This window comes from Oncorhynchus nerka, linkage group LG21 (genome assembly GCF_034236695.1).
Source record: "Oncorhynchus nerka isolate Pitt River linkage group LG21, Oner_Uvic_2.0, whole genome shotgun sequence".
Taxonomy (NCBI): domain Eukaryota; kingdom Metazoa; phylum Chordata; class Actinopteri; order Salmoniformes; family Salmonidae; genus Oncorhynchus; species Oncorhynchus nerka.
This window is the reverse complement of record NC_088416.1, coordinates 32391438-32406139: the sequence shown is the minus strand read 5'-3', so window position 1 is coordinate 32406139 and position 14702 is coordinate 32391438. Positions and strand designations below refer to the sequence as shown.

General features: G+C 45.7%; 1 protein-coding gene across 1 annotated transcript; it reads left to right on the top strand.

Annotated features, from left to right (window-relative positions):
- Positions 1-3511: 3511 nt before the first annotated feature.
- LOC115104296 (cytoglobin-1-like) lies at positions 3512-13902 on the top strand. The gene is made up of 3 exons (XM_065006625.1): positions 3512-3833; positions 12589-12820; positions 12921-13902. Exons 1-3 carry the CDS (start codon positions 3691-3693, stop codon positions 13077-13079), a joined length of 534 nt encoding a protein of 177 aa, XP_064862697.1. The 5' UTR covers positions 3512-3690; the 3' UTR covers positions 13080-13902.
- The last annotated feature ends 800 nt before the right edge of the window (positions 13903-14702 follow it).

Below are 14702 nucleotides of genomic sequence, written 5' to 3'. Positions count from 1 at the left end.
CTGGACAAGAGGAATACTTATGTGAGAATGCTGTTCATCGACTACAGCTCAGCATTGAACACCATAGTACCCTCCAAACTCGTCATCAAGCTCGAGACCCTGGGTCTCGACCCCGCCCTGTGCAACTGGGTACTGGACTTCCTGACGGGCCACCCCCAGGTGGTGAGGGTAGGTAACAACATCTCCACCCCGCTGATCCTCAACACTGGGGCCCCACAAGGGTACGTTCTGAGCCCTCTCCTGTACTCCCTGTTCACCCATGACTGCGTGGCCATGCACGCCTCCAGCTCAATCATCAAGTTTGCGGACGACACTACAGTGGTAGGCTTGATTACCAACAACGACGAGACGGCCTGCAGGGAGGAGGTGAGGGCCCTCGGAGTGTGGTGTCAGGAAAATAACCTCACACTCAACGTCAACAAAACAAAGGAGATGAATGTGGACTTCAGGAAACAGCAGAGGGAGCACCCCCCTATCCACATCAATGGGACAGTAGTGGAGAGGGTAGTAAGTTTTATGTTCCTCGGCATACACATCACGGACAAACTGAATTGGTCCAACCACACAGACAGCGTCGTGAAGAAGGACCAGCAGCGCCTCTTCAACCTCAGGAGGCTGAAGAAATTTGGCTTGTCACCAAAAGCACTCACAAACTTCTACAGATGCACAATCGAGAGCATCATGTCGGGCTGTATCACTGCCTGGTACGGCAACTACTCCGCCCACAACCGTAAGGCTCTCCAGAGGGTAGTGAGGTCTGCACAACGCATCACCGGGGGCAAACTACCTGCCCTCCAGGACACCTACACCATCCGATGTCACAGGAAGGCCATAAAGATCATCAAGGACAACAACCACCCGAGCCACTGCCTGTTCACCCCGCTATCATCCAGAAGGCGAGGTCAGTACAGGTGCATCAAAGCAGGGACCGAGAGACTGAAAAACAGCTTCTATCTCAAGGCCATCAGACTGTTAAACAGCCACCACTAACATTGAGTGGCTGCTGCCAACACACTGACTCAACTCCAGCCACTTTAATAATGGGAATTGATGGAAATTGATGTAAAATATATCACTAACCACTTTATACAATGCTACTTAATATAATGTTTACGAACCCTACATTACTCATCTCATATGTATATACTGTACCCTATTTCATCTACTGCATCTTTATGTAATACATGTATCACTAGCCACTTTAAACTATGCCAACTTTGTTTACATACCCTACATTACTCATCTCATATGTATATACTGTACTCAATACCATCGACTGCATCTTGCCTATGCCGTTCTGTACCATCACTCATTCATATATCTTTATGTACATATTCTTTATCCCTTTACACATGTGTGTATAAGGTAGTAGTTTTGGAATTGTTAGGTTAGATTACTTGTTGGTTATTACTGCATTGTCGGAACTAGAAGCACAAGCATTTCGCTACACTCGCATTAACATCTGCCAACCATGTGTATGTGACAAATAAATTTGATTTGATTTGAGGATCAAACTTAATTCATAACAAGACATGTCTGGAGATAACACTGCCAACAGTAAACAAGCCATGAATTGTCGAGGTGTGTAAATGTGCAACTTGATACTTCAGGGAGTGTACCTGTGGACAACAGAAATACAATTCTAGTTACTGATATGATCTTTCCTTTTTTTATGGAGGAAAACTAAACCAACAAAAGTCTGCTCCAGTTCTAGCATACCTTCATCTATTGAGCAATGCCCTTTATCTGTGTTGGTTCCTGTTCATTTGGTTTCTTCTTGCAATTGCTCAAAATAACCTTGAGGTCAACAACTGTCAAGTTGTAATCAGACCCGGGCGTCAATCTAAGTAACACAATAAAAAAATGCCCATCAAAATCCATCACCCCCTAAGGATGATGTCAGCACCCCTGTGGAAATCTAGAGCGGTGTTTGTCAAACGGTTTGGCCTAGAAATCGATTAGGACCCCTCTATGGGAAGATGAGACTCTCATGAACACGATGAGGTTCTCAAGCATTTGGGCGATCTGCCAACTTCTGTCTGTAGCGTCCAAACCGTTTGAGCTACACACTAATATGCCACAACATAAGGAGAAAGATCAGTGCGGTAACAAAGATATTGTTTATGTGAAACACTTTGCAAGCCGTGTCTTGTGAGTGTAAGCTAACACCTACTGAAGACCCTGGAAGATCATTAGCATCATGTGGAAAGCAGTCCAGTGTATCAAATTCACAGTATCAATTACAGAGTCACAGTGGCACATGTTCCAGCTTGCACTGCTCACCGCTTGACTAACCTATTCCCATATATTTTTCATTGACAAGACAACGTCCACACCCAGCAAACCTGCCCTTAATCATTGGGTATGTGTTCAAGTTCACACTACTTTATAGTTTATATCTTGCAAAACATCGATCCCTCTCATATTCAAAAGTACAAGTGAAAAACTGTCCTCTCTATGGACATCTTTCATGTTTCACATAGATTTCCTTGATGGAGACGTTTAGAATAACTTTTACAGGAATTGGACCTCACAAAGCAAGGTGTTGAACATGTATCAGCTCAAGCTTGTAACCCTTATATGATAGTGATTTTTTTGACTCCCATGTAACCTACTTTCTGCTTACACATCCAATCCACAAGTCTCTTGTTGATTAGGTCCCCAACCCCCTCTGTTGTTACTGTATCTATTATTACCAAACCACAAGGACGGAAAGAAGGAGATTGTGAGATAATAAGGTAACTTCTACACCAATGTCAAAGCACAATCTCAAAAGCAAAAGGAGGATCAAACTTAATTCATAACAAGACATGTCTGGAGATAACACTGGCAACAGTAACCAAGCCATGAATTGTCGAGGTGTGTAAATGTGCAACTTGATACTTCAGGGAGTGTACCTGTGGACAACAGAAATACAATTCTAGTTACTGATATGATCTTTCCTTTTTTTATGGAGGAAAACTAAACCAACAAAAGTCTGCTCCATTTCTAGCATACCTTCATCTATTGAGCAATGCCCTTTATCTGTGTTCATATATGAGAGCAAACATAACATTTTGTCTACTGCAGATCATTTTCACAATGCCCTATAGCTGTTAAAACCTGTCTAGGACACACGTTCCGCTAACGGAACCCCCCCCCCCCCCCCCAACATTCCGCTGAAAAGGTGGCGCGGGAAATTCAAAAATATTTTTTTTAAATATTTAACTTTCACACATGAACTGTTTTTCCACATATTACTCTTGAAAAATCTGAATGCTTTTCCTCTCAATATCCCCTCCCATACACACACACACACGCACAAACATGAAGCACTTCGCTACACCCACAATAAAATCTGCTGAACATGTGTATGTGACCAATACAATTTTATTTGATGAACACACAAAAACTGAAAATAGGCAAGTACCAAATTGGGTGGGGAGGGAGAGGGGAGAGAAAGAGAGAGAGGGGGGAGGTGTGTGGCTCCTCCTCACTCTGTGTGCGCTCTCTTCCGCTCGCTTTTTAGTGTGTTCCTCATTCACTCACTCAGAAAAGGTTGAGAGAGGGTCTCTCAGCAAGAGAAGGGTAATAAAAAGGGGATTGTTTGAACAGAGAGACTGTGTAAACAAAGGGAACTGGGTTGTGTTCTTGGGGACTCTTATCAGCTGTCTTCAACACACTACTCCTGCAGCACTATAGGACTCCTGGATGGAGAGGCAGCAGGGACAGGTAAATGGAGATCGCCTGGAGCGCCTAGATCCACTCTGTGACTCAGAGAGAGAGATGATCAAGGACACCTGGGCCAAAGTCTACCAGAACTGTGATGATGTCGGGGTGGCCATTCTCATCAGGTAAACTTTACCTATACTCTCTTTCCCTTGTTTCTTGCCTTTAACATCTTGAAATTGTCAGTCTAAAGACACTGAAAAACTTGCCTAGGTGCACCCATTTCCATTTGGGGAGTTGTGGAGGGCTGATGACAGAAGAGCTGTAACTTACTGAATGCTGACTGTTTCAACACAGCACACACATATTGTTCTTTTTTTTGTTTTTGTTTTTTGAATTTTACCCCTTTTTCTCCCCAATTTCGTGGTATCCAATTGTTTAGTAGCTGCTATCTTGTCTCACCGCTACAACTCCCGTACGGGCTCAGGAGAGACGAAGGTTGAAAGTCATGCGTCCTCCGATACACAACCCAACCAAGCCGCACTGCTTAACACATCCAACCCGGAAGCCAGCCGCACCAATGTGTCGGAGGAAACACCGTGCGTGTACCTGGCAACCTTGGTCGCTGGTGCGCGATGAAACAAGGATTTCCCTACCGGCCAAACCCTCCCTAACCCGGACGACGCTAGGCCAATTGTGCGTCGTTTCGACAGAGCCTGGGCGCGAACCCAGAGTCTCTGGTGGCACAGCTGGCGCTGCAGTACAGCGCCCTTAACCACTGCGCCAACCGGGAGGCCCCACATATTGTTCTTGCTGAACAATATGTGTGCGCACACACACACACACACACACACACACACAAACAGAGCTGGTGATTGCAGTCCCCTGACCAGTGGCAACAGCTTCTGCCACCACAGGGAGCAAAACTCTCAGCAGCATCTTGTTATCATAGGGATGTTCAGGGCCTCAACCAAGGCTGATTTTAGAACCAGGCTAAAGATTGTTTCTCCTTAATTATTACATTGCCAACATGGAAATTGCACATGGCTCCTTATCTTGCTCAATGGTTGTTTTACCAAATCGTGTTGCAATAGTTGAGTTTAATAAATAACCATGTTCTTGCAACCTAGATTGCAATCTCTCCATGACCCTTGCATGATCCCCACTATAAATGAAGGGAACTGATAGGAAGGGAACTGTGAAGATTATAACATGACGATTGACTTGACTTGCATGCTCTCTGTCTGTTAGACAGAGTCTGTTAGAGAGAGCGCCATCACTCATATCTGAGCTATTGCATCTGAAATTGGCTCCCTTCCTATCAGTTGGCAGAATCGGAGGGGAAAGCGTGCAGCTCAATCCATCTTGCTGTTTATTCCAATCTGACATATTTGGCTCTGCGGGTGCTCCCTCTCTGAGGGCAGATCATGTTTCACATATCTGCAGACCAGGGATTTCTGACCTGACTCCTGACTGAACCCTCACAGGTACCTACATGTTTCTAGCAGACCACCAAAGTCCCTGTGCACAAGAATGCCAAGGTAACCTGTGTAAATGACAAGCATTCACATCTGTAGCCATGAAATGCAATTGAAAGGCTGGTCATGGCTCACATCCCAACCATCATCCCAGACACCCTGGACAGACTCCAATTCGCATACCTCTCCAACAGATCCACAGATGACGCAACCTCTATTGCCCTTTCCCACTTGGACAAAAGGAACACCTACGTTAGAATGCTGTTCATTTACTATAGCTCAGCGTTCAATACCATAGTGCCTTCCAAGCTCATCACTTAGCTAAGGACCCTGGGACTGAACACCTACCTCTGCAACTGGATCCTTGACTTCCTGCCGGGACATCCCCAGGTGGTGAGGGCAGGCAACAACACATCTGCCACACTGACTCTCATCACAGGGACCCTCAGAGTCCCCTCCTGTACTCCCTGTTCAACCATGACTGCGTGGCTCTGCGCGACTCCGTCATTAAGTTTGCAGACGTCACACCATTGACAGCATCTTGACTGGCTGCACACCACTTGGTATGGCAACTACTTGGCATCCGACTGCAAGGCACTGCAGAGGGTAGTGCGGACAGCCAAGTAAATCACTGGTGCCGAGCTCCCTGCCATCCAGTACCTCTATACTAGGCTGTGTTAAAGGAAGGCCATAAAATTTGTCTAAGACTCCAGCCACCGAAGTCATAGACTGTTATCTCAGCTACTGCATGACAAGCGGTACCAATGCACCAATTCTAGAACCAGCAGGACCCTAGCAGCTTCCACCCCAAGCCATAAAACTGCTAAATAGTTAGTTAAATACAGTCGTGGCCAAAAGTTTTGAGAATGACACAAATATTAATTTTCACAAAGTCTGCTGCCTTAGTTTGTATGATGGTAATATGCATATACTCCAGAATGGTATGAAGAGTCATCAGATGAATTGCAATTAATTGCAAAGTCCCTCTTTGCCATGCAAATTAACTGAATCCCCAGAAAACATTTCCACTGCATTTCAGCCCTGCCATAAAAGGACCAGCCGACATCATGTCAGTGATTCTCTCGTTAATTAACACAGGTGTGAGTGTTGACAAGGACAAGGCTGGAGATCACTCTGTCATGCTGATTGAGTTCGAATAACAGATTGGAAGCTTCAAAAGGAGGGTGGTGCTTGGAATTGTTCTTCCTCTGTCAAACTTCCTCTGTCAAACTTGGTTACCTGCAAGGAAACACGTGCCGTCATCATTGCTTTGCACAAAAAGGGCTTCACAGGCAAGGATATTGCTGCCAGTAAGATTGCAGCTGGCAGGCAGCTGTCGATCGTTGTCTCTGATTGAGAATCATACTTAGGTAGCCTGTTTTCCTAATTTTGGTTGTGGGGGATTGTTTTCTGTCTCTACCAGACAGGACTGTTTCGGTTGTTCTTTTATTTACTTTGTGTTTCAGTATTCAGTTATTGAATAAATTTAACGTGGACACTTACCATGCTGCGTATTGGTCCGATCCTTCCTACTCCTCCTTAGAGGAGGACGAAAATCGTTACACCTCTTTCCGAATGTTTGGGGCATCCGGAAAAAAGCTTGTCTGGAGAAGACAAGGTGAGCGCTACCATCAGTCCTGTGTCATGTCAACAGGAAAGCATCCTGAGACCATGTGTGGGGTTGCTTCTCAGCCAAGGGAGTGGGCTCACTCACAATTTTGCCTAAGAACACAGCCATGAATAAAGAATGGTACCAACACATCCTCTGAGAGCAACTTCTCCCAACCATCCAGGAACAGTTTGGTGACGAACAATGCCTTTTCTAGCATGATTGAGCACCTTGCCATTAGGCAAAAGTGATAACTAAGTGGCTCGGGGAACAAAACATCAATATTTTGGGTCCATGGCCAGGAAACTCCCCAGACCTTAATCCTGACAAACAAAACCCCACAAATTCTGACAAACTCCAAGCATTGATTATGCAAGAATGGGCTGCCATCAGTCAGGGTGTGGCCCAGAAGTTAATTGACAGCATGCCAGGGCGTATTGCAGAGGTCTTGAAAAATAAGGGTCAACACTGCAAATATTGACTCTGTCACGTCCTGACCATAGAAAGCTTTTATTTTCTATGGTAGAGTAGGTCAGGGCGTGACTGGGGGGTTGTTCTAGTTTATATTTTCTATGTTGGTGATTTGTATGATTCCCAATTAGAGGCAGGTGGTTATCGTTGTCTCTAATTGGGGATCATACTTAAGTAGCATTTTTTTCCACCTGTGGGTTATGGGATATTGTTTATGTTTAGTTGCCTGTTCACACTGCAGTGTCGTCTCGGTTTGTTTATTCTTTATTTGTTTTGTATTTGCTTAAGTTTCACTTCATTCATTAAAAGTATGTGGAACTCAAAGTACGCTGCGCCTTGGTCCGATCATTATTACAAACAACGTGGCAGAATGTCCCATCACACCAGGACCAAGCAGTGTGCTACAATGGGGAAAATAAGTTGGACCTTGGAGGAAATAATGGAAGGACAGGAGATCCTTCCTTAGCAGGAGTCACAGCAGACGCAAGGAGATAATGGAGAACAGCGACAACGCCAGGGTTCGCGGCCACGTCGCAAGACCAACATTTTTGGGGGGGCACACGGTGTGGTCGGCGACGCTGAGGGGTGAGTCAGAGACCGAGGAAGAATATTGGGACAGATTGAGCGAGGAGTGGTCTGCGAGAGTTGGGGGGAGTGAACCAGAGACTGTCAGTGAGTTGAGGGAGAATGTGGAGGAGAGAGAAATGAGAGAGTTATTGAATTGGTGGAGGATGCACAACATTTTCCCTAAGGACCGTGTTATCGATTTAAAGCCACCTGAGTCAGCTCTCCGTACTCATCCTGAGAAGTGTGTTAAAGTTCCGGTACAATTGATGCCGGCTCTACGCACCAGGTCTCCAGTACGCCTTCCCAGCCCAGTACGTCCTGTGCCAACTCCCCGTACTCGTCCTGAGAAGTGTGTTAAAGTTCCGGTACAATTGATGCCGGCTATACACACCAGGTCTCCAGTACGCCTTCCCAGCCCAGTACGTCCTGTGCCAACTCCCCGTACTCGTCCTGAGAAGTGTGTTAAAGTTCCGGTACAATTGATGCCGGCTCTACGCACCAGGTCTCCAGTACGCCTTCCCAGCCCAGTACGTCCTGTGCCAGCTCCTCGCATTTGCCGGGCGAGGTGTTTCATCGAACCGGTATCATTGATGCCGGCTATACACACCAGGTCTCCAGTACGTCTCCACAGCCCGGTACGTCCTGTGCCTGCTCCTCGCACTCTCCCTCAAGTGCGTCTTCCCAGTCAGGTACGTCCTGCACCTGCTCCTCGCACTTTCCCTGAAGTGCGTGTCCCCAATCCAGTACGTCCTGTGCCTCCTCCCCGCACTCGCCCTGAAGTGTGTGTCCCCAGTCCAGTACATCCTGTGCCTCCTCCCCGCACTCGCCCTGAAGTGCGTGTCACTAGTCCGGTGCCATCTGTACCGGCCCCACGCATCAGGCCTCCAGTGCGCTTCCCCAGTCCAGTACGTCCTGTGCCTGCTCCCCGCACTCGCCCTGAGGTGCGTGTCACCAGCCCGATATCACCAGTGCAGGCCCCACGCACCAGGCTTCCTGCGACGATCCCCAGTCCAGAGCTTCCGACGACAGTTCCCAGTCCAGAGCTTCCGGCAAATGTTCCCAGTACAGAGCTTCCAGCGACAGTGCCAAGTCCAGAGCTTCCGACGACGTTTCACAGTCCGGAACTTCCAACAACGGTCCACATTCCGGAACCTCCAACAACCGCCCACAGTCCGGAACCACCAACGGCGGTCCACAGTCCGGAACCTCCTGAGACGGTCCACGGTCCGAAATCTCCTGACACGGTCCACGGTCCGAAACCTCCTGACACAGTCCACGGTCCGAAACCTCCTGAGACGGTCAACGGTCTGGAACCTCCTGCAACGGTTCACAGTCCAGAAATTCCTGCGACGGTCAACGGTCCGAAACCTCCTGCTCCATGGCCGGAGCCTTCCCCTGTGCCGATGCCCAGTCTAAACACGGCGTCCAGTCCAGCTCCAAGGCCATAGTCTTCTTCTGCGTTGGTGCCCAGTCCAGGCACAGCGTACAGTCCCGCTCCATGGCGTGAGCTTTCCCCTGTGCCGATGTCCAGTCTAAACACGGCGTCCAGTCCAGCTCCAAGGCCAGAGTCTTCTTCTGCGTTGGTGCCCAGTCCAGGCACAGCGTCCAGTCCCGCTCCATGGCGGGAGCTTTCCCCTGTGCCGATGTCCAGTCCAAACACGGCGTCCAGTCCAGCTCCATGGCAGGAGCCCTCCTCTACGCCGATGCCCAGCCCAGACACGGCGTCCATCCTAGGTCCATGGCTGGATCCGCGGGATGAGTGGGTTCTTCGGCCCGCACCAGAGCCACCACCACAGATGGTGGATCCGAGAGCTGAGCGGGTTCCCCCCTAACCCTCCCTTTTTGTTTAAGGTTTTGCGGTCGGAGTCCGCAACTTTGGGGGGGGGATACTGTCACGTCCTGACCATAGAAAGTTTTTATTTTCTATGGTAGAGTAGGTCAGGGTGTGACTGGGGGGTTGTTCTAGTTTATATTTTCTATGTGGGGTTCTAGGTTCATTTTCTATGTTTGTCACGTTCACTGTCTTCAAACTCCCTGTCATAGATGAGCCAAGGTTCAGCGTGCATGTAATTCCACGTTTTTAATAAAGTGAAACCTTCACAAAAAACAGGTCAACAGAAACCGTATGTGACGCAACCGTGGCGCACACAAACACACACATAAAATAAATAATTACCCACAACATTAGGTGGGAAAAAGGCTGCCTAAGTATGATTCTCAATCAGAGACAACGTGGGAACCACACTCGGCCAAAAACAAAGAAATTGAAATACATAGAATGCCCACCCAAATCACACCCTGACCTAACCAAATAGAGAAATAAAACGGTTCTTTAGGGTCAGGGTGTGACAATGTTGGTGATTTGTATGATTCCCAATTAGAGGCAGCTGGTTATCGTTGTCTCTAATTGGGGATCATACTTAAGTATAATTTTTTCCACCTGTGGGTTATGGGATATTGTTTATGTTTAGTTGCCTGTTCACACTGCATTGTCGTCACGGTTCGTTTATTCTTTATTTGTTTTGTATTTGCTTAAGTTTCACTTCATTAATTAAAAGTATGTGGAACTCAAAGTACGATGCGCCTTGGTCCGATCATTATTACGAACAACGTGACAGACTCTTTGCATCAACTTCGTGTAATTGTCAATAAAAGCCTTTGACACTTATGCAATGCTTGTAATTATATATTCAGTATTCCATAGTAACATCTGACAAAAGTATCTAAAGACAGTGAAGCAGCAAACTTTGTGAGAATTAATATTTGTGTCATTCTCAAAACTTTTGGCCACGACTAGTTAAAAGGACATCATCTTGGTCGTAAATTGCAATGCTTTCATTTGATGCAATACTTGAATACCGGTACTTAAATATCTTAAGCCTCAAATTGCTCTGAGGCATTCCAAATGCCTGTAGTATTACATGGTGACATGGAACACTTACAAGGAGCACACTTTAGCTGTCAAGGGGTCTTTGAATCTTCGGCATCTTTGAGGATTTGAAGGCATGTTCAAGTATAATCTTAAACCTCAAACCTCAACTGCTCTCTCTGTCAGTTTAATTCTAAAAGCTATGCGTGGTTAATTTAGCTCTCTACATAACTAAAATACCCAATGTGAAATACCCATAGCTCTCTGAAAATGTTGTATCAGTGATGCATCTCATTGTAACACAATCCAGGGTATCCATATGTAGTTGTATTTGCATTTATCAAATACCTATACAATTTCCACCTCGGGAAAGTATGTCACATTTAGAACGGCCATGCAAGTATCTCAGAAATGAGCCCTATCCCAGAGTAGGATTAACAGGCTGATGATTATAAAACACTAATGAGACTATTTATATGCAGCCACTATAGATCAAGGGAGAGATTACACACCACTGTCTTCACTACTTATGAGTGAAACAGAGGACCTGGCTTTACAATTGAAAGTCATTGCATAGACCCTCCACTTTATGCAGAAGAAAATGAGACACCCCCTCCTCTGTCTTCCTTGTCTGCTTCCTCCCAACACTTGATGTCACAGGTGAAGGTTGTGGAAGCCATGTGCTTTCATCGAAGCACAATGGCTTCCCCATAAAGCTTCCATTTTCTGTTGTGGGTTTCAAAAGGATAGAGGTATGGGACATCTGGAACAGATACACACAGACAGCTGTATTGTATCTGCCCTGGTCACTGTAGGCTGTAGTTTATTGCTCAATACTATTCTCTTTCATAATGTGTTCAAACCAGTTTATTCCACAAAGAAAACCTATATCATCATTGGAGTTATTCTGATTTTATATGGTAGAGAATTAGATATGTGGTACGTAAGGAATATGTCTTATCCTAATACCTTGTTTGGGTGTTTACGAGCGCTGACAGGAATACACAAATATTGTAGCAAACCAATGTTGAACATGAGTGTGGGTGTAGGTGCATCCATCCAAACCAACCATATGGTATATCCCTATGATGTAGAGCTAATTGTCTCCAACCCCGACAGTAACACAGTGAGAGGGAAGCAGCAGATGAAGTCACTGCTGCCTGAGTACACACAGCCATTCTGACCGTTTATTTCAGTGTGTAATTACACAAGCAACCAACTAACCATCTCAATTTCATTAGCGCACTTCACTGTTGGTCTGCTAATCCTATGGCCAGACATGGAGATGATGAAACACCAGCTTTGTGAGTTTTAGGGGAGAGCTGTGCAGCTTGTCACTGTCGGCCACTGAGACCAGACATCAGGGACAACATTGGAAACAAGTGGAATCGCTATACCCTGTTATCGCCTGGGTTGTACCCAGTGCATATTTTTCCAAATAAATCAATCACCTGGACGAACAGGTCTCCTAGACTCAGGAGAACATAGCAGTAGTCACCGAAATGCCAGGATGTACACAGACCTGTAGCATGATGACAGACTGGGTGTGATACTGTATATCACAGGCTGGGTGTGATACTATATATCACAGGCTGGGTGTGATACTGTATATCACAGGCTGGGGGTGATAGTGTGATACTGTGGTACATGATATAATTGTGCTTGTTTTTCTTTCTTCACTCAGTTTTTTTGTTAACTGACACATTTCTTCTGCCTTATCAGCTAGAAGAAATGCATGTTTTTATCAACACAGCTATCTTGTGTTTGAATAGCACATGCTTGTGCTCAGGCCATGGTTGAGTAAATTAAGCATAACCTGTACAGAACCTGGAAAGTGGTTAAACATTAAAAGGGAAAATATGCTCTGCAGCTGTGTCAACACGCTCCAACTATGTTTACTTATAATATCTCACTGGGCCAAGTAATGCACCTCCTTTCTTCTACAGGCTCTTTGTGAACTTCCCCTCCTCCAAGCAGTACTTTAGCCAGTTCCAACAGGTGGAGGACCCTAAGGAGCTGGAGAGGAGTGCCCAGCTCAAGAAGCACTCCCGCAGGGTGATGAACGCCATCAACACCCTGGTGGAGAACCTCCATGACGGGGACAAGATGGTGTCTGTTCTGAATCTGCTGGGCAAGGCCCATGCACTCAGACACAATGTGGAGCCTGTCTACTTCAAGGTGAGGAAGAACCAGGCAACATGTTTTCACATAACCATTATCCACAGGCGAACCAAAGCAAATGTATCACTCATTCCATTTCCCTCTCTCTCTTTCTCAGATCCTGTGTGGGGTAATTCTGGAGGTGCTGGTTAAAGACTTTCCTGATTACATCACTCCAGAGGTGGCAGGGGCGTGGACCAAACTGCTTGATGCCGTCTACTGGCACGTGAAAGGCGTGTATGAGGAGGTGGGCTGGGCCTCCAGCTCTGCTGTGTGAACCATCTGTCTGTCTGTGTCAAAGTAACCGTCAGTGACTACTGTGGACTCCCGGAGACTGACTACTACTGGGCCTTGGCTTAGGAGGAGGACGATCTACGTCTGACCATTCAAGGGAAGAAATGTATCTTTCCAGAGCTCATAGAATCTGCTCATAGAATCTTCCTATGTATCATCATGGCTCCCTCCCTGTATCTGTCCCATGCCCCCACTGTGGGGTGTGTCCTTCTGATGGACTCTCTTATGAACGATGGGGTGGTGGTTTGTGCCGACTTTGGTTGGAATGTGTGTGAATAGCCATATGTGTGTATGCATTTATGTTTGAGGTAGAGCATAAGCCCTACACAGACTGATATAATCTTGGATGTCTCTTCAGCTACATTGCCATGAGATTATGTTGAAGATTGAGGATTGGCAGACATAAGAACTGTATTATGCCATAGAGACTGTCTAAACGTACACTCTCATACACATTTTTATCTTTACACCAAAAACAGATATACAGGGGAGAGAATGTCTTCTGCTACTCACACAGTTGTTAACCTGGGTTGTGCCTTTCTTTATTCCTGACACTGACATCAAGATCTTTGTTAATTTCATGTGATGCTTTGCTGTTGTTTCCTGGGCATTATATTGTATTTCAGAATCAGTCACCCTTCAGAATCAGATCCACTTTACTGTCACAAAATGAGAAATAATAACTTGTGAGGTGTGGTGTCCACATTTAAGCAATGTAAATGTTTTTTTTGTATCAATGCCTGTATCTGCATAATAACATAATAAACCAAAACAATTATGATCTATGATGGAAATCATGACATGCATATGATTCTTAATGCCTTGTTTTTCACTGTGAGGTATTAACACTCTCTTTCCTCCTGCTGTGGCCTACTCCCTGTGAGTCAGCAGTCCTAGCGATAGGTGGATTAGCAGGAGGCCTGAAGGTATTTATACCTCCCATGTCACGAGACACTCAGAGAGAGTGTTGCTCGGTTCTGAATCCAACCACCTCTCCCTGCACATCATTGATTGTTGTGGGAACACAAGTGCACATGTGGCCTTTCACGCCAGCATCAATAAAGACTCGTGTACCGTATGTGCTTCCCCATACCAACCTACTGTATATAGATATCATTACACAATAGAAGGTGCAGTAACAATACATTAGTATAATGAGTCTGGATTACTCCATGACTTCTATGAAGATGCAATAGAACTACTATTGATATGTTATTTACATATATGCCGAATCTGACACTGAAAACAATGACATGAACATGAACACACAAACATTAAGACAGCTATGCTTTGTCCCCAAGATGAAGGCTTAATCTAGGTTTTCATTACATAAATGATTTTACACAAGATCAAGTTCAAGTAAACTCAGGAATTCTAGTAGCCTACAAGTGCATGCATTTGTTTAATTTAGCCTACACACTCTACTCTATCAAAGCCCTGAGACATTACACAATAAAAACAAAACACTCATTATGACTTTAAGCATGAGAGTATGCTACTACAGCAAAATCAGGGTCCATGACAGCGTTGCAGTGCTAGTTCAACCCACACCACATGAATTGTCACAGCACATAGTGCCCCTGTAAAGCTACACTAGTGGCGATGG

Coding starts and splice junctions, on each gene's coding strand:
- LOC115104296 (XM_065006625.1), top strand. CDS start 3,691: ATGGAGAGGCAGCAGGGACAGGTAAATGGAGATCGCCTGGAGCGCCTA. Junction 3,834..12,588: donor GGGGTGGCCATTCTCATCAG/GTAAACTTTACC, acceptor TTTCTTCTACAG/GCTCTTTGTGAACTTCCCCT. Junction 12,821..12,920: donor TGGAGCCTGTCTACTTCAAG/GTGAGGAAGAAC, acceptor TCTCTTTCTCAG/ATCCTGTGTGGGGTAATTCT.